Source organism: Centropristis striata, chromosome 2, assembly GCF_030273125.1.
Source record: "Centropristis striata isolate RG_2023a ecotype Rhode Island chromosome 2, C.striata_1.0, whole genome shotgun sequence".
Classification (NCBI taxonomy): domain Eukaryota; kingdom Metazoa; phylum Chordata; class Actinopteri; order Perciformes; family Serranidae; genus Centropristis; species Centropristis striata.
Window position 1 is genome coordinate 37,883,129 of NC_081518.1, and position 20,964 is coordinate 37,904,092.

General features: G+C 40.5%; 1 protein-coding gene across 1 annotated transcript in view; it reads left to right on the forward strand.

Annotated features, from left to right (window-relative positions):
• Positions 1 to 20,964, forward strand: part of LOC131985481 (transcription initiation factor TFIID subunit 4-like) — a 102,017-nt gene that overhangs the window by 73,601 nt on the left and 7,452 nt on the right. The window contains exon 13 of the mRNA XM_059350617.1: positions 507 to 629. Coding sequence (XP_059206600.1) covers positions 507 to 629 — 123 coding nt within the window. The remainder of the gene's footprint in view (positions 1 to 506; positions 630 to 20,964) is intronic.

Below are 20,964 nucleotides of genomic sequence, written 5' to 3' on the forward strand. Positions count from 1 at the left end.
ATAGAGGTAGGTTAAAAAGTCGGTTTCAAGTTTATCATTTGTAGGCTTTTGGAATTATGCACTCATACACACTACATTCTGAATTTGATGCCCTCTGATCTCGCTGTTTTTGGAATCGGCATTGTACATTAATCAAGGGTTGTAAAATTCACTTACTAGTCATTAAATGTACTTGAATTTGTTTGATTAGCATTAGGGGTGTTAATTATTCAAAATGCACTTTTTTTAGTGGCGGGTGAATAAGTAAAAACTAAAATTATAAGTAATTAAATCAACTAATTTTTTTATTTTAAAATTTTAAAACAAATCGTCTAAACAATAAAAAACATGTCAAACATTCTTTCCTCTCTGTAGAACGATCAGACAGCATCATCAGTCCCAGGGGGAAATGTCACTTAAAGCATTTGTGTGTCTGTCTGTTTATTTGCGCTGAAGGAGTGGGCAGCAACACCACAACTAGTGTAGAGGGTGTTCTTACTTTCTAATCTTTGTGTTGTCTTTACCAGATGCAACAACAGGAACTGGCACAGATGAGGCAGCGAGATGCCAACCTAACAGCACTAGCCGCCATTGGACCCCGCAAAAAACGTAAAGTGGATTCACCAGGGACCACCCCATCAGGGACAGAGGTAAGACTCATTTTTGGCTTTATTCTCACTCTGTTTTGTGTCCATATCCAGTTTCTAGTTTTAAATTCATATCTACCTCCAACAACTTATGTATCAGTCTTTCTGACATTTTTTTCAGTGTAATAGTGATGATGACATATTGGCCTAACTAATCATCACTTGATCAGACTTTGACTCCGCTGTCTTACTGCTGATACTATAACAATATACAAAATGACAACCTAAAAACTGGGCTTTCTACAAAAAATAGACTGTAATTCAAGATAATTTAATTCTTCCTTTTTTCCTCACAGTGTAGTTTTGTGTGTAGATGGCTTTCAATGGTAATTTTCATGGCCCCATCATCGCTCACTGTAGTAAGTTCAAACATACAGGGTTGCTAGATATGCAAAAAATGAGTCACTGAATATCTGTCTCTCAGCCTGTGAATAACAAATGGAAATCTATCACTGCAGGTAAAGCAGTTGCTCAAAGGTTACTCCTTTTTAGCAAGACACTTTAAAATATGGTTTTGTTTTTAATGCCGGAAATTCTCCTAAATCTAATAACTGTGTATTTTAGGGACTTAAGATTGAACATCAGTCACTTCACTCATGTCACATGTCACTTGTCATGTGTCTGTAGTTCAGTGTTCTTGATATTGTTACATAAGTGCAGTGACCGACATTGCTCATATGACAATTAATCAATAATCTACAACAGGCTGGGGTGTTGTAGTTAAAGATTAGGCAAAACCACAGAAAGATTTACTGGCAGACAGATAGCATATATAACTTGATGTTTGAAACTCTTTTTTTTTTTTTACCTAACAATAATAATAATAATAATGTAATAATAATTATAATTATAACTCAATTGACCTTGATTTGCAACATCAAAATGAAACATTTTAAGAAAAAAATCACAAAAGTGAAAAGTCTCCAATAACACTTGATTGAGAAGAAATTTTCCATTTCCAAGTATTTCAATGATTGCTCCAGAAAAGACTATTTAAGAAGGTGAATACAACCCTTTTGCCTCTTGCACCTGACTTTGTGCACAAATTATGCTCTGTTTAACTAGCAAAAGTGGGTTGGACACACTCTCGATGCATTATTAATATTAAACGCACAACATTACACCTCAAGCTCTGAGGTGATTGGGCTAAAGAAGCTCATGGAAGGCCAGTACCAATGATTTACAGATTGCACTGTATTTACAATTAATAGATATGGAATCCTTGTGGATGTAGAAATTGAAATAAATAATAAATAAATTATTATATTATGTATCATATCTGTACGTGTTGGCCTCTACCGCTTTTTATCTCCTGCCACTGCTCAAAAATAACACATGGCCTCTTTTGGTTGAAAATGTCACTTGACAAACCACTCTCTGGACCTCCTCTCTACCAATAAGCTTCTATTTATTTTTCTTCTATTTTATTCCTTTGATCGACCCAAAATTATAGTTTTTTTGCCCGTTTAAGCTTTTATAGTGCAATAAAAAAGCTTTAAGTATCTATTTCTTTCAAGTTATGTAATTTATTTGAAATTGAGTCAAGATGTCAGATTTCATAAGAGGACATGCAGATTGGAAATACAAATAAAGCTGCCTGAGGGAGACTGACCCTAACCTCTCTAACGTTTTTCTCTTTGGCTGACTGTTCAGTTGTCATGTAGACAACGCTGACAGCTTGACATGTTATACTCTAATGTTTACTGAGGTGAACATGTGAGAGGATGAAAATGATGATGACTGTAGCCACATGATAATAAATGAATAAGAAGTAGGTGATGTGTGACATTCACATGGGCTGGTCAGTGGGTTACTGTCATCCTGCATTAAAATATTTTACTATCAAGCGGATGAAATTATTAAAATGAATGATATCAACTGAGATGAGATGAAGCAGATGCTGTCAGTTGGTGTCCTTATTCCCCCAGAATCAAGCTGATTTTGTGTATCTACTACTGAGGTTGTTTAGTGACACAGTGTGCAACCGTCTGAACTCTTGTTCTCATGTTTATTCATCTACAAAGTGCATGAAGATGAACAAATCTGAAATCTCTGGCTAGAGTCATGAGCCAATACCTTTCAGGAGGCACCAAGAAGCGGGTTTTGTTTTTTTGGACAGGGCTCTTTGTTGGTCTCCCTTCCCCCATGGTTTCAGTTTTTAAATCCATTGTGTTCCTAATAATTCACATCCTCTTCATGCTTAACCTGTTAAGCATTTGCCAAGTTTCTGAATCTGTCTAATAATAACATACTCGCCATAATTTAGGTTGATGAAGATGGTTGGAAATATCCGTATAGAGCATGGTGACATACTCCCATGTGACTCGCCTAGTCTTTTGTTAATTAAGCTGAGCTGTGGTATTATAAAGAGCTGTCACTTGTTTGAGGAACAGCAGTGACTTGGGTATCATATTTCTTCAGCAGAGGGTCATACATGAAGTCATGCAGAGTTCTGACTGTACCAAGTCACATTTTCCTTGAGGCAATGGGGGAAAACATTTAAATTCCACATATTCATCTGTAAATATGATGAATCTAAAATAAGCCTGAATTTTGAATGTCAATTGGTCATTTTAATAACCTGCTTATGGAGTTGCATCTTCACATCCTTCGCTTAGCAGCAATATGCTGCAGAGGAGCATAGTAATGCACCCGGTAAAAAAGCATAAATAACAAAATAAAAGCATTACTTCTGGTCCTTGAGTGCAGTGCCAACCTCTTTCAGAATGTTTTACCCTGATGGGTATTAGCCCGCGACCTTCTGCTGCATTAAAAGAAAGCTGCTTTCCCAAATGCAGTTACACAACATAAACATGAATATACATTATGCTGGAGTTGTTGTCTTTTTTTCTGTTTTATCCTTTTTTTTAATGTCCTGTTCATGTTTAATTAGAGGGGCATAATGAAGTGAAGTCACAGTGTGCTCCTCCTCTGGAGTGATTGCAGAGGGGGCGGAGGAGGAATCTTAACTTATTTTCACTTCGTTTTCACCTCCTCACATTTCTTCATTTCACATGGGCTGGAAGCGCCTGCGGCATTCTCTTTCCCTTCTCCAGAGCAAAGTGAATGTGACTTTTCTAAGGGGGTCACAGGATGCCTGGAGGCCTGTGGGTGTTACTGGACTGTTGCCTGCTCTTAGCTTCACTGAGGGGCTTGTCATAGATTTCATCTCCACAGAAATGAGCCGGGGGGCCCTGGCCAGGAGCACAAGCAGCCAACGTTATGAAGGGCCCATGCTGATTATTTCCCTCTGACATCGCATCCTGAGCTTTCCGCATTAATCCCAGACAAAGGCAGCCCTTCAGTGCTGTGCCAGAGCTCAAATTAGGAGCCAGATAATAGCCTTGTTGAGATCCTGCTCTGTTCACCGAGAGGCAGAGCTCCTGTTGAAATCCTCCTCTTCAATATTCCTTCCCTCCTGCTTGTTCTTTTCCTCATCAGAGCACCTTTCCACCGTGTTCGGACTGTGACGGAATTCAGGTGACACAATTTTGCTCCATTCCCCTCAACCCAACCCACAACCCCCATTCTCCCACCTTTAATTTGATGGTGGCTTGGCTGGGCTTGGGCCTGTGCCTGGATGTGAATCGCCACAGGCTCTGAAACTGATAGCCAGTCAAGACTGCAGTGTCTGTCTACAGCCTGATCTAGTCTGCAGGAGGGAACAAAGGGGGCCTTACAAGGCTCCGCAGGGTGGATTAGTTCCAAGGAGCCAATGGCTGGGGCTGCTGGCTGGCTCGCTGGAAGAGGGCCTGCTGTGGCCCCAGCGGTGGGTCACTGCACAGACAGGGGCCGCATAGGCTCACACACCACAAACCCCCCCTCCAGCTCAACAGACCCCATCCCACAGCCCAAACCCTTCAATCAGCACACACAGGCTTTTGAAGTTCAACACAAAAGTCAAGGGTGAGCCACCTTGAAGAAGATGGAGGGATGAAGAGCGGTGACAAAGGGCAGATGAAAGAGGATTGAAATATGACGAAGGCTCAAATGCCCTCAAAACATTTGCTTGAAGATGTGGAAGCTAATACTATATTGCCTGATTAAAAAGCGTTGAGCTATTGAAAAGGGATATCTTAATTCCTAGAGTAGTACGTTTTCTTGTCAGGCAACTAAAACTCACGTTCTATAGGAAATATACACAATATTAAATGTTCAGCGCTGTTTTTACTTAATTCTTTTGATGTGTTTTGTATCATCTATACATTGGAGCTGCCAGTAGTAGCAGCTTAAATACATGGGTAGATAAGGATTATAATTATAATACCAGAAATTTAGTAGTTGATAGTAATCCCACAATTCTGGATACCACATGTAGGGCTAGGCAATATAACAGTTATTATCTCCACTGTTTAGGACGTGGTTGTGTTTTGACAATCACAGATTAAACCACAATTGATCCTGTGGTTTCTTCAAATTCCACTCGGGAGCAAAATTCAGCCTTTAAATATGTATGGATAGTGATATCATTTTTGACCATATCGCCCAGCCCTAACCCCATTGATATTATGTTATATAATAAATTCCATGTACTTTAACATACATTCTTTACACTCCTAAAATGCTAATGTTATATTTTGATGACAAATTGTAAGGATGTTAGCGTACTACGAGCTATGGTTATGTTACATTAGCCTTTGCAGCATTGAATGGAACATAGTTTGCTTCACACCAATACCAGCTGTGTCAAACAAAATAATGCTGACATGTGTTTCAGGATAAGGATTACAAAGATTACAAACACTTTGGACATGTTGTCAATGTAACATTAAGATTAATTGAAACTTGCTTACCTTGAATTATTTGAATACATGTGGGTGTCTGTCTTTGAGGTGCTTTGTTAACTTGGAAGTTTTTCCTCCTTTCGTCTGATAAGTTTACTGGCCAAGTTAGCATCATGTTTTTTGCAGATTCATCATTCATCTCTGATGATCCACCTTGTGCTCAAAGTACACCTCTACACAGCTCTTCAGGATTTTTCTGTGTGTTCTTCGTCTTTCTTTGGCATTCATCAGCAGACTAGAACATTTGGAGGCTCATATGCTGCCCCCTTCAGGTCCTAAGGAGTTGCATCTCCGGTACCTGAGGTACTGTAGAAAAACGAGTATTGTCATAATTTTGGTATTGACTTGGTACAGAAGCATAAGTTCTCTTAGTATAGACTGTATTATATGTTCAGCTTTATGCTGCTCTATAGCCACATCATACGTTGTATAATGGACAGAGAGGAGATAAAAATTGATTTCAGTTCATTGAATTTGTCATAGAGAACAGTCTGTCAAATGGAGCTCTATTCCCTATGATTATTCCATCACACCCTCTATATTCTGTCCTTTCACACGTTCTAACATTATTTGAACACTCTACTGTTTCATTTCCCCTCATCGATTTCTGTGTGTCATGATCTCTCTTCCCATTTGGTGCATCTTGACTAAACCGCGCGGCTTCTGTGTTACTTGCTTATGAGAGACAGATAGAGACTCCTCGAGTACATCTAAGGTTAGCATTAAAGGTTGTGCGATGTAAAATGTGCCTCGACGCACAATGTCCCGCAGTGGTTAACATGCTCAGAGCTTTGAAACATCCTTGACACATTTATGAGCTCAGAGTTATCATCTCGGCACTCAGGCCATTTATCACATCAAAGCAAGAGCTTTGTTTGTTGACGTAAAAGCAACAATATCAGCTAAATTGCCCCAGTTTGTACAGCCACACTGCCTTTCCTCCTATCTGTCTCGACCAGGCGCAATGCGAGGGACAAAGGTAGGCGAGCGATTTAATAGTGAGCACAGTCTATTTTTCCATTTGAATTCATTTCACCTTCTTTCTTTGAGGCTGTAGATCAGAAAGAAGGAGTGAGGCAATAGAGTGAGAGGCATGGGGAGAGAGGGGGAAAAGCACAAGGAAAACTGATGCCCTTTCCTCCAGCTAAATTAACAGGAATCACGTGGAAAACAATCTGAGTCTCCAATGAAGGAGGGAGGAGGGGGGGGGGACCATTAAAATTAGCCCCGAGCTATGGACTGCACCCAATATCACTAAAGCTGCACTCACTACAGATGTGGAGGCTGGCTTACAGGCAAACTATGCTCTGTTCTATAGCTACAATTAAAATCAACCTCGCTGCCAAAAAATAGGAGGGGGAAAGAGGGGGTAGAAAGGCAGACATGGAACATCAAAGACAGATTGAAATGTGTAGTCAGTAATAAGAGTGGTCTCCAAGCCCTGAGGTTCTCCACGGTCCCCTTGTTAATGAGAAATTTTGACCTCTGGTTTGTAAGTTAAACTTGTAATCTCGGTTAATGAAGTAAATCAATCCCAACTCGGGAGTGTTCAGTGTCTCTCCCTTTGCCTTCTCCCCGCCAACCTCCCCTCTGTCCTTCTCTCTTGTGCTTTTCTTCTTCTCCTTCTCCTGCGACCCTCCCAGTGTGCCGCCTGGGAGTAAAAAACGGCCAGGTCTTCAACCAGACAAACAGGAAACTCGCAGAGAACGAGGGTTCCGGAGCTGGAGGGGGGGGCGTTAAGGACTCAGAGGACTAGGACCAACCAGGCTGTTTGGTTAAGAAAGAGACTGGCCAACTGAATGCTAGTAGAAGGGACAGCGTGGAGGAAAGCACTCGCTCCTCCTCCCTGTCTCTTCTTCCTTTCCATCTTTTTCCCTTCTCTACCCACACTCAGCTGGGTAGAGTATTTGGTTATGCAGTAGGAGAAGAGTACACAGTTCTGACTATATCCTGCTCCTGTTTGTGCTACCAAAAATCCCTCCTTCCTACTTTCCTCTTTCTCCTCTCCATGTCCAAACCATACACACAGTGGGAATTTTTAGTGGAAAAGACAGCTAACTTGACCTTCTTTTTATAGATTTCATTTTGAGCTTCACTTTTACTCTTAGCAACATGGAGGCTTCTCTTAAATCCACTGGGTGCACTGACATTAACCCCCAATTAGCCATTGTTTCTATTTATTTATTTATTTATATCACTGTTAGAGTAATGCAGGGTGGGATGTGAAGTGTAATGCAAAGATTTTAGCGTGACTTATATGAGGCTATAATGAAGCATAACGACTCCTGTGTGGGTTCCCTTCTCTACATACTACATAAATATGATTAAAGAGGGCACAGAGAGGCTGCTATTGGTTTCATAATGTCAAGAAGATTGTAATATTAGTTTGACTTAACGTCTCAAGGCAATTCTGTATTTCCAGCGAGGACACAAAGGAGACAGAGTTGAATCTTCAGAATGGTTACAGGGGCTCCTTGGCCGGATGCCATGCGTTCTTTAACACAGTGCACTTTGCCAACTTTCCCTTCCCCTGCACAATGCAGAGCACAGTGGTACTCACCAGTAGTTATTGCACTATGGTCTGTGGGTTAAAGCATTTAAAATGCAGCTGTAGCATTAGCATGAAAAGATGAATACATTTGTTCTTTAGTTATAGATATATTTGACCATTAACCGTTTAGCTCTATTCTGAATGCACAACATATGAAACACATGTTATAGATAAAACTATGTGGGCTACATACAATCTCAATACCCATTGGCTCGGTGTGATGATGATAGCCTCTGGGGGCTAAGAGCCAGTGTATCTGGATAACAGAAAATATATATCCAGGCCAAGACGTCTCCTTCGGTGCGCTGGTCGTTCTTTACAGCTCGATTAGCAACCTGAGAGTAGGGACGAGCAATATGTCCATTATCTGCTGTCCTCAATATAGGTAATTTCATATCATGATAATGATATTTATTACTATATTGCAGTTTTCTCTAGTAATTCAATAAATAATGATCTATATAAAATAACCACATGGTAAAGTCATGTCATTTTGTGCACTCCATATGTGCAGAACTGCGCCTCTATTTGAGACACAAGAATGGAGTTAGAATTGAGAGACGACCTCATTGACTGGATTGTTTCTCTGCATATGAATGCAAATGTTTTTTATTTTAAAAAGCGAAATTCTCATCAGAGAGAAGCAGATGGCTTCTGAGATTGCTTTTCGACTAATGCGTTCTGCATTTTTTGCTTCCACACGGACTGCATGCAACCAAGCTTGCTCAAATGTGATTTGCCAATACTACTCGGATTTTAAACAGGAGAACCGGGTTTGTGTTTTAATATAACGCCTTACTAGGACGTTTTTTGCCCTGAACCTAGGTCAGTGGTTTTGTAGGCAAATTCACAGAAACTGCAGCCTTTTTTACGACCTCAAGCCATACGTGTATATATATATACATATATATATATATATATATATATATATATATATATATATATATGTATATATGTATATATATATGTGTATATATATATGTATATAAATATGTATATATATATGTATATATATATGTGTATATATATATATATATATATATATATATATATATATATATATATATATATATATATATAATGACGTGTGTGCCATTTTTAGAACGCTCCATGGTACTGTGAGCCGCAAAACGCTCATTTTGACAAACGCTCATATGTGTTGTTATGGGTGGTTTTGACAAACGGTCTATTCTGTCATTTAGGTTGGAGATCTTGTTGGGTAATTAACACAAAGAACAGGTGAAGCTGATGGGAATGCCATAAGTTGTCACATATTTCAAAGGGAAACAAAGGGACTGCAGCATCTTCATTATAATCAAAATTAAATTAAGTCATTTACCAAAACATTCGACAAAATACAATTTTGAAGTCAAACTGACGGCAGATGAGAAGTCATACCATGTCAATCTACCTATTAGTTATCAAGGTGGACCAAGAATTCTGCATAACATTTCATGGTAGTCCAATCCTATAGTTCTGGAGATATTTAATCCTGGAAGGAACAACGAACCAAGCAACTGCAATTGCCACCCGTAGAGCCATGCTGGTGGCATTTTTTAAATAAAGATACCTGGCAGTTCTTTACACCGTAAACATCATAATTTAGTTTGACAGAAAGATTGAGATGTTTCTCTGTACACACAGCACACATTTCCTCATTGTTTTCCATTTAAATTAAAATATTTACAGGTATAGACCAGGAAAAGACTTGGACTTAGACAAACTGAGTGGCATGTGTGTATTGAAGAGAATCTTTGAATATCCTGCTTGTTCCACTGCCTCTGTTCCCTTAACCAGTCAGTCTGTCTTGGGCCGATGTTTCTTCACTTTAAAACACATGTGAGGCGTAAAAAACAATAATTTACTGTCTGACATGTTTGTATCTTGCTCTCTGCACATGAATTGAAATAAGCATAAAATGACAGAGCAGTAGAGATACGTTAGCAGGCGTGATTGTGTGTTGGGTCTTGAATATATGGTAACTGTCAACTTGACTCAGCATCACTGGCTTTAATATATTCATTCATGAAAAAGTGGCTTAAAAAGCCTCCAAGATCAGTAACACAGACTCTTAAAGAAATTCAATTCAATCTTATTTATTAAGCCCAATATCACAAATTTGCCTCACAGGGCTTTATAATCTGTAGAGCATACGACACCCTCTGTCTTGTGACCCTCACTTCAGATACGGAAAAAGAATGAAAGACAGTAATTAAACATTCTGTGTGAAGGAGAGAGGATTCCTACATATACCAACTAGATCCTAAAAAAATTATAGAATTGACCGAATGCATACAGTTATATTGCATGAATTGATTAATTGTATTTAGCTGATGGTGCTCCATCTAAATTAATAAATCAATCTACATTACTACAATACATTTCAGGTTGCCCAGAAGAGAGAAAACATACGCTAATACATACACTAAGGCCTGAAACACAACAATTTCATACAGTGCACGGTTTTAACCTTGAGCTCCCACTAACACTGCTTTACTTATCTATAACAGACAGTCAGGCTGAAAAACTCTATCATAACCATACATTAAGGAAATTATTTTAAATGTAGTTATTCAACCCATTTTTTACAATTAATTTTTTAAAATTCCTAAATGGACCTTATTATAAATATATATGTACATAAATGTACATATTAGTGTTAACACTGTAATCCCCCTATTTAGATAAGCACCTCCTATATATCCATATTCATGGCAAAGTAGTGATCCCCCTCATTTCTGCCTTTAAAACTTTGCCCTGAAATAATGGTTAAATATACAGTTTTGACAACAAAGTTGAGCCCCAGGCACTTAAAAGATACCCATCTTAAAGAAATTAATTACCTCCCTTGTTAATCTTGATATAATTAAATTTCTGAAGAATGAATTTTGCTGCCTTTTTTCCCCTCTCCGCCTCGCTGCTATGGAGGCGAGTCGATAATGGCTGGCTCTCTAGCTAGCCTGCTGGCCAGGGACATGGGGACAGCCTAACATCCTGGGCCCCATGCTGTGCTATACCGCACTGTGCAAACCCACTCTCCTCATCCTACGCCTTCGCCACTCACAGGGATAGGCAGAGAAAACGCCTCAATCCTGCGCCTGCTTGTGTTCCCTCCATCCTGGAGGAGATGGAAACTCTGGGCCTCCAAATTTTGAGTCTTAACATGTGATAATGTTGTTGAACGACTGGAGAGTTTTAGAGCGCGGGCGCTGCTAATGAAGTTGTCAACACGGAGCCTCTGAAACTTGCATGGTGGAGCCCTGGAGAGCCCGGAGAGTTCTTTCTGTTATGGCTCACTTAAGCAACTCCTGTGTCTTTGTGTGACTTACTGTCGTTTTTTATAGGACCTCCTGCAATGCTGTTAGATTTAACCCTGATTGCTTTGTGCAGAACAGCACCGTGGCATTACCAGGGAGCACTGCATTTTCTTGTCGCTATGTATTTAAGTTTGTTTCCCTTTGACTATAAGTTTTATGTCAGCTCCATTGTCAGCTGTCAAGGTTTAAGCCTGGGGAAAGAAAGGAGAAAAAGCTAGAAAAGATCTTTCATTAGGTGCTGGCAGGGGGGGTGGGGGGTGGGCAGAAGAATGCCAAGGAGGGCGGCGGGGAGGTGGTAATATGTACGGAGTAGGCAAAACTCTACTATAACTAGATGGCAGAAATGCCAACATAGAGAGTAGTTTGAGTTTCCAGAATCTGATTCAGGACTTTTCATTGTGGAGGTGTACATTATGCATCCTGTAAGCAGCAGCTTTCTGCTTAAAACTGAACACTGACGTGCCTAGATTAACGGCATTTTTTCTTCTTCTTCTTTCTTCTTCTTCATTTACTTCTTTTTTTTTGTCAAACACAGGATACCTTGTGTATTATATACTTTTCACAGTGGTGGATTCTTCTTACGAATAACTTTAATGTCTTTAATAATGTATGTAGGAATGTCATTGAAATTGAATTATTGATATTTCAATAATACTGTACAATAGTTGAACTATTAATGTTGTGATACAAAAAAGTGCACTCATTGTGCAAGGGAATAATATGAGATTGACCCAACAACAACAACAAAAAAAACATTACAGCCCTGCTATTGAGGTTATATTCAGATTAGCACGAGTGAATATATTGTTAGCTGATTAGTGAGTTGATCAATCCCTCCCTCAAACTGCTGCTGTTAACTACCCCCTCTATACCACTCTAAGCCTTTTACTTCATGGCCCAATAGTGCCTTTTTCTCTCAGTATCCCACTGGGACAGACCCTGTTCTGGCTTCCAGTTAACTTGAGCTACCTCTCATAACCCAGACCAACCACTAGCTACTTAACAAGGCAGAGATGGCCCATGTAAATGAATTGCTCAAATAATACAGTTCTCATCCGTCCTTTAGTCTGAGGACCATTCATTTAATTGTTCTGTGCTAAAATATTGTTGTGATACAGTGTCCTCTATTTTGTATTGTAACAGAAAAACAGAACATCTAAAATTAGCTTCAAATGGTGAAGGAGAACAAACAAGGCGATCCATTAGTGAGGATGGGTTATTGGCTGGTTTGCCTCTTCTCATGGCGGCCCATTAAAAGTGGTAATGTCTGCCTGCAGCAGTGCCTGGGGAAGAAGAAGGAGGCCATGGAAGGCATATTTCACATGCATCAGACACTGGAATTAAATAGACCAATGTTCCCTAAAAAGACTGAAGTACATCTCTTTCTGATGTGCGTCCCGGGCAAAAATTCATTGATCTTAGAATGTCCCTTGGCAATTATAAAATATTAAATCCAAGTCGCACTTTTCGGCTCGGCTTAATTTTTTTTTCCTCGCTTTTCACTGCTTTCCATTTGACCAATTTAGAAAAAAAAGTTAGAAATGGATGGCCATGGAAAAAAAAGGCGCTGATAATAAAGACTGTGCCCACTTTTAGATATCTTTTGTTATGTTTCTGTATTGTTTTTTTGCGCAACATCTCAGATCATTAAATGGGATGAGGTCCCAGCAAAGCAGAGAGCGCCTGAAACATGTCCTATTACAGCATCAGGGCAGTGTAAACCAGGACTGTAAATGACTGGGATTGAAGCACATAAGGGACTGAAATTCATATGATATCTTTATTCCTGAGCACAAGGTCTTCTGAGCCACTGATGCCTGTCCCCGCACTCTGGGGATGACAAATATTTGTCAGCTGCTTTCCATTAGGTCTGTGGCCCCGGTGCTCGCCTCCCTGGCCCCTTTATGTCCCTCAGAGATTACAGTGGGGTCTACAGTTAATTGCCCGAATCATTAAATTTAACATATATCTCAATAAATATAATCAGCCAGCTGTTTGACAAGGTACACAGTTCATTAAGTCGCCTTGCTTGTTTGTCGTTTCCCTAATTAAGATTTAGAATCGATCATTGAGTGTGTAATGTACAGTGTAGCACGGCTTGTACGGGGACTCTCCCTGCTCAAAACGAAAAAGGAATGGCATCCGCTTGCTAAAGCTTTACCATTTAGCACACTGACTGCAATGGGAATTAGACATCCTGTGCTAATTAGGGAGGCCAATTAACTGTGAAATTCAGGCATTTTTGACAAATAATCTCAGCAGAATTCAGACATCACCATGCACATGAATGTTATCAGTCCTGAATGGAGAGAGGATAAAGGCTTTTGGCTCTGGTGCTGTTTTAGATGCTTACTGAAAATGTGTGTGCATGCTCCCAGTGGTGTGTTGTTTATGTCAGTGGGCATTAGGGCTGTGTATTGGTAAGAATCTGGCAATACAATACATATCATGATACAGGAGTTACGATTTTATATATTGTGATACTGTAAGGAAGGAAATATATTGCATTTTTTTCAGTCTAATTTCAGGAAAACACCACCATATGCATAAAATCCAAGTGACCAAAAATACAATTAAACAATTGCTTAAATTTGACGTGAATGTTGTGCAATGTACTAAAACGTTGCATGGGTAATGGAGGAAATTGTCTCTGAGATACGGCAGTGTTGTTTGAGAGAAAAAGAACTGTATGAAACACAGATTGCTGCTATTTTGCAATAGAGTGTCACCAGGTCTGGCTTTTGTCTGGCCTCTGAGCAGCACAACAACAATGTTGCAGTTGCTCATGTTTGGGAGGGCAGCTGGCCAGCACTTGACCTGTATTCACTTTTCCTGAAACAAAGAATTTGCATCACCAGAGAACTTCTATGTTTCTGTGTCTCTCATTCCCATTTTGATTCATGATCACATGTATTTTTTAGATTGCATAAATTATGTATTTTTTTGGACTAATGAACGCCCTCCACTGATAGAACTTTGGGAGAGTTGTGCATAGCTGGATATGGCCTCTATCACCCGCATCAGTGCTCTGATTACATGTGGTGGCAGTTTTGAGCAATAGATGTGGTTTGGCTGAAAAAGACCTGCCTGGCCTTTTGGCGCGATTTTTATATACACACACAAGGTCCATAGAGCCACAAAATATAAACATACCTCCTGGCTGGCCTGTGTCACTACACACTCCCTCTCTGTTGTGTGTTTGTGCATGTGTGTGTACATCGATGTGTGTGAAGTCTGACTCTTTGACAACTATAAAACAGGCCCCTGCTGTCTTTATTACCTGTCGGACCTATCCCAACTGCTTTGTTCCTACCATATATAGAAACACATTTAACCGTGCTGGCGTTGGCGCTTTCTGTTCAGTCGGAGTCTAATAGAAAGCCACCATTGCACCATGGAAAGGCAATGGCTTTGGGTATACGCTGAAGCTGTTTGGATACCAGGCAGCGCCGGAGGTGTGTTTGCTGGGCGCCGGTGGGCAAGTCCTGCAGCTGCCCGCCTCAGGTGTAGGAAGAATTGAGTACTTCCTTTTACAAGATGTGTAATTATTATGGCAGACAAGGGTGTGGATTTAAACCAAGTCAATATGTAGATAAGCGTTCTACACATACACACACACAGCTGCCTGGAAAATGATGCTGTTGTATGTGGTATAATAAAGCAGGTTGCCAAAATGCTGTGCAGGTAGGAAGGAAGCCTTCTGGGCCTGTGGAAGATGAACCTGATGGGAGGAATGAGGCCTCCAGGAAAGTGCCAGAAAAGCCGTAATGAGGAACTCTTTAGCTGAGTCCAAATTTTGTGATGCTGTCTGCCATTATTACCCCCCAACCCACCTAGATTGCTAATTGACTGTGTTATATGATTTTAATTTTGACATTGCATTGTGAAATGTAACAAACTCTGCAATTATTGAATCATTAAACGTCTGTGTCTCTCTCATATTTATCAGCAGAAATACTAGTAGAATAAGTAATATATTATTAGGGATGGTCATTTAAAGTAATTTTCTTTTTCAAGTGCTCCATTTGAATTAGGAGTACTCATAAGTTGGTACTCGAGTACTTCCAAAAAATATATATCGTCTGCAATGAAATGACTGAGGAACTGTGGGATATGGGAGTTGATGTCTTTATTGGTAAACAACCACCACTGCCATTTATGAGTTGCACCTATACTTATGAACGTAATAAAATAAAAAATATGGAGGCTCAATAGTCTGAACCAAGATGGCAGTGCATTTGTAGTTTCACTCCCTTTGTTCCTACCTTTCACAATAAAAGCCCTAGACATAGCCCGCATTCCTGCTTAACAGAGAGAACTTAAATTTACTCAGAAGGGAAACTTCAGTCTAATGAAATGTAAGCAAAAAAAAGCTAAAGTCACCATGCTAACTTGCTAACTTAGCATTTGATGAGTTGACTACCCATACAGTTACTGTATCCAACATGTGGACAATTCAGTCGTGGGGTAGCCTATAGCACTGTTATTGGTGGTCAAAACAATCATACAAAAAAATAACTTCAGGCTAGCATCAGCCACGTGTCATAGTAGCACAAGGAATTGATTTTTTACAAAGCAAAAGCTCTACATGTTGAACAAATACTGCCTTCCAAATTGAGTGCTCATGCCTATCCCTTTATATAATAGCATTATACATTAGAGTTGACATATGCCATAAATGGTAAAAGGAAACATTTATTTCTGAGTAGTTTAAAAACTCTGTCAGCCTCTCACCCTGGTGGCTTGTTGGATAAAAGACAATGACACAGGGGGTCACAAATGTTCACAGAGACAAAAAAAAATCTTCCAGTAAAGTTTCGGTTCGTCTTTCTGGGCCATCTATATAAAACATAAAACTCTACTCTTTCCCCAGTAGAGCCTGGATTTTAATCAGACCTGCTCTTCAGACAGCCCTTTTCCTGCCTCTTATACTTAGCAGGCGTCACATCAGGTGCATGGGGACCAGTGACAGCAGAGCTGGAACGGAGTCTGTGATGGCTAAATGATGTCAAAAATGGCCCCATTTATGTCAATTTGAGATCAAGGACCAATTCATAGTGTGAACCTCCTCCGTAGATGTGCCTCCTAATCTCCTCCATCTGCATATCTACTGTGGCCCCTTGGTGCGTTCCTTTTCTTGTAAGTGAAATGTGTCACTGCTCATATGAGGATTTATGTGAAGACTGACAGTTCGGCGTACAGCACATGTCTGCAGAGCGGCGGGATCCGTCGAGCTGCCTTTTGGTCTCTTATCTCATTCTCAAGTCAGTGTCTGTTACTGCTTAAATCCTGTGTTATTCACAGCCATGCTATTTTGCTAGCCTACTCTTTTCCCTAATTAGGCCATTTGCAGGATGCGTCCCCCTTAGTATGGTCATTTATGTTCGATACCACTGATAAGCTTTTGTTAACTGGTTGTTCCTATTTGAAATGTTTCGCAAAGACATCAAAGGGCGGACCACAAGCCTCATTTGGCAACTTCTCCCAGCTATCCATCGGCTGCAAAACACCCCGGTGCCTTGATTATTAACTCAGTCACCACCCTCTCATTCAACTTGAATTAAAAATTAAAATCCAGCAGAAATGACAGTGCCACACCATTGAAAGTAAAGTGTGCAAAACCAACAAGGGCTCATTAGCGAATAGTTCTGAAGACAAGCATTCTGACTTGAGACTCATTACACTTCTCCTATTTTAACTCTAATTGGGTTCATTTTATATATGAAACGCCTTAAATATTTAATGTTGAAAAAGTTCTACTTCTGATACTTTATGTAGCCAAAGATACTTGGCCTGCGCTAATTGTCCAGGTTATCAGGCAGGCTGTTAGCGATTCCTCCGCTGCTTTTGCTCTCTCACTTGAAAACACGAGAGAGGAAAGACATTGAACACATTGTTTGGTTGATTATTGATTGGATCTTCTGACAAATAGAGCTCATTTATAAATCACAAAAACAACAACAAAGCATCCTCTACATTCTTGTTATATTAGCTGCTGTTGCACTATTCTGATTGCAGACAATTTATTCATTGAATAGAAAATAATAACCAATATGTGAACAAAATGTTACCACCCCACAATCCTATATGGTGTTGCCAACCTAAGCTAGAAAGACCCGTCTATAAAAGCCTTTGTACTATTTAACAAGTTGCTCAGCTAGCCAGGCTCAGAGCATTTTAATTAAACAGATTAAAAACAATGTGGTTTCTTCATCTGGTTGCCTTCACACAATCTTTTGTTTCTCTCAGGTTGAAAAGAAAAGGAGAGAGGGGGGAAGAAAGCCAACATTGTGTTTCCAGGCAGGAAAGTTTGAAGTTCTTTGTTTGGAAGCGAGGTTCCGGGTGCAGCACACTGTTTAGCTCGGTGACCCTGTGACTGTCTTCTGAGGAATTGTATGAGCAGCCCTGCAGAATAGTGCTCCAGGGTCAGCTTTCATCTTAGCAGTAACCTGTGGACTTTGAAACTCAGGGCGATGGAATTGCAGCTTTGTCAGTACACTACTAATTAGAAAATTCCTGACCTCGAGCAAGATGTTTTAATTATGTGTTGTGTCAACGAGTTTGCAGATTTAATCCACCGTTGATACACACTCAAGTGTGCAAACTGTGTCGCACATTGTAGTAGATCAAGTGGAATGGTGAAGGGGGCTGTTTGCTCCATCTTCCTCTGCCCCACATAACCTTACGCCTTTCCTGCACCGTGTTTGTTAAGAGCCATCACATGCTTAAGTAGCCAAATTAGACGTGGAGTTAATGTGTTAGTTTGTGAAAAAGCTGGTCTGATTTGCCTTGGTTTGTGGGAAGCTGAACAATGTGACAGTATTGTGCTGGGTGTGAGCTCTCTGTTGCAGTGAGTCAGTGTGAGGGAAGGCAGGAAGGGGTTAAACAGAAATTGAGCGGGGATGCTGGGGGCAGCAGTGCTGCAGAACATAGCAGTGTTCGTGCGAAGGCAAGTCATTTCCCGAAACACTGCAGACACATGGCCTGCGGCGCTCTAAAACCTTTGGAGACCAAAATGGCTTGCAGGAGTTAGAAGTAATAAGGTGTTTTTTTGCCTTCTTTCTCCTTGACTGAAATTCTGCACGGTTGCTATGCATTGCCATGGAGCTGTGTAGCTGTTTTTATGGTTTATGTGGGTATTAAGATGCTCTGCAACTGGCCATTTTTGAGATTTGTTGTTCTTTAGCTGTGAAGCAAATGGAAGTTGTTTGTTTTGAAAGTAATTCCCCCATTTTTTTTGCCATGATCAGAATGCTAGACCTCACTCTTATCCCTTTGTATTTTTCACTTTATTCTTTCTGCTGTTCACAAAATGACAAATTAACAGACGCATTTATGAGACAAGCAAAACAGATATAGCAAATGTGTTTCGTTCTGCTCCTATTTTTTAAGACTTTAGACAGAAAAAGAACCTGTGAAGGGAACAAAGGCCATCTGTGTAGGTGCATGAGCATGAAGCTGCGGTATTAGTCCATTCTGACCTCTGTGATTATCAGTGGGCTGAACCAAAACCCTTTTCATCCTTTCCCCTGGTTCTGTTAATCTTGGCTGCCTTGTCTGCTTCAAAGAGAGGCTCCAGCATATAATCTGGGTATGTACATCTGTGAATTATTATTCTAATTCTTTATACGTTTATTAGAGCTGAATAAACTCCACATCAAATACATCACTCGGGCAATGTCAGAAAGCCTGAGGCAAATCAGCCGACATCTGTTAACTCTTTCAAAATGGCCTCATCCAGCATGTCTGTGGGCGTAGAGGAGCGAGAAAAAGGAGAGGCGAAAGAGGGAGAGAGAAAGTCTCTGTTGCTGATTAATGGCGGCCGTAGGAGAGGCGTTTTCAGGCCGAGTGTGGAGATGAAGCGGGGCTGCACTCCCACGGCTGGGCTCCGCACTGTAAACACTGCGAAGGGACGAGGCAGCGTTCCCCGACTGAAATGCGGCGTGGAGGAGAACATGTGGGAAAGCTTTTCTTCCTGGCACATAGTCAGTCAACCAGTCAGTCAGTCAGTCCTTCAGTCAGTAAATTAGTCAGCCAGCCAGTGAGTCAGTCAGGCCCTCAGCCAGTCAGCCAAACAGCCGGTTCTTCAGTTTGTCCGTCAGTCAGCAAATCAGAGAGTCCTTCAGTCAGCCAGCATGTAAACTAGTGCGTCAGTCAGCCAGATACACCTGATAAAGAGAATACTATCAGGAAGCCACTTTAAACAAGCCAGTTACACTTAGCAAATATAACTGGACCACCAAATCATCTACAAAATTCATCAGTATTTGGCTCGTGGCTGCTGCTAATTTCTACCCTGGCTTCAACTTTTGAAAAAACACCACCTGGTTCAGCTTTTGCTTCACTTCTTTGTTTAGCTTGTCAACAGTCTGTCTCTGTTGTGCTATATATGTCCTCCCTGCCTGGAGCGTAGACATCAGAGTTTAAACGGATTTTTCAGCATCAAAGTAATAACAACAAAAGAGTAATGTTGCATCATGAACAGCTTATCTATTTCTCAACCAACATGGGGCTACCCTTTATCCATCAACATGAATGCTGAGCACTGTTTTTTCACCCCGGTTTTAGTTGTAATATAGACGGGAAGTCGTAACGTACCGATACGTACAATGCATGTGTGTCTATGGTATGTGTGTGTTCTCTTACCATGCAGCCCGTCTGCAACTTCTGCTGTGGGGAGTGGAGTGCTGAGACAGCAGGTTGGCCTGCGCGGGGCCGAGCAGCTCTGTGTGCCTGGCAAAGTGGGCCATTAACCCACCGCCCTAAGGTGTGACCTGGGCCAAATCCAATATTGGCTCCGGTATCAAGGCACAGGTGCCACTCAGGGTTCAAAGCCACAAATCAGCAAGAACCCCACCACCGCTCCTGCCCTCCAACCCCTCCCCTTTTTCCTTTTCAAACAATAAAGGACTGAATGTAAATTCCTCAAGACACCTAGAAGCATCGCTGCTACCGCTGCACAATTGGAGACAGAGAGTGAAAAGCAGAGAGAGAGCGAGAAAGAGGACGAAAACATACATTATTAATCAAAAGTAAATTTAGCAAAACGGGAATTAATTTTAGCCCTCTCAAGCTTGAGGTGAATGTTGCTGGTCATTGAAGGGTCGAGAACATGAAAGTGTGACCTCCTTCTGTTGGGATATTCAGATATTCACTGTAGCTCTGAGTATCCTAGATGTATTGAATAATGGAAGAGGTATCCAAACATAGCAAAAAAGACATTCCAATGCCACATTATAGCACATACGGGTTAAAATTGTGGTTACAGCTTGCCTGGTTTTACACTATATTTGAACTTAAAGCACCATGTCATATATGCTGAACACAACATAAACCTAAAATATATTTTTTTTAAATATATTTTGTATCTGGACTGACCCACTGGGTTCAGGTTGAGCTTGTCTTATCCAAACTCTAACTGAAATAAGCCTCAATGGGTCCCCGGGCACTGTGTGACCTGTATCTCTGACTATGACACTACGCTAAAATCGCTGAAATGTGTATTAATCTGCGGATGAAAATAGTCCCCAACAAATTCGCTTTACTCCTGTTTGAGTAACATTTACCTAAAAATACAGTTCCAGGCTGGTTTATGGAAATTACTGTTTAAATAATGTCTTCTTAAACAATGTATTGGTTCACGGTAGAATAGTAGGAACCTGTACTTGTAGTTTGGGAATGAATGA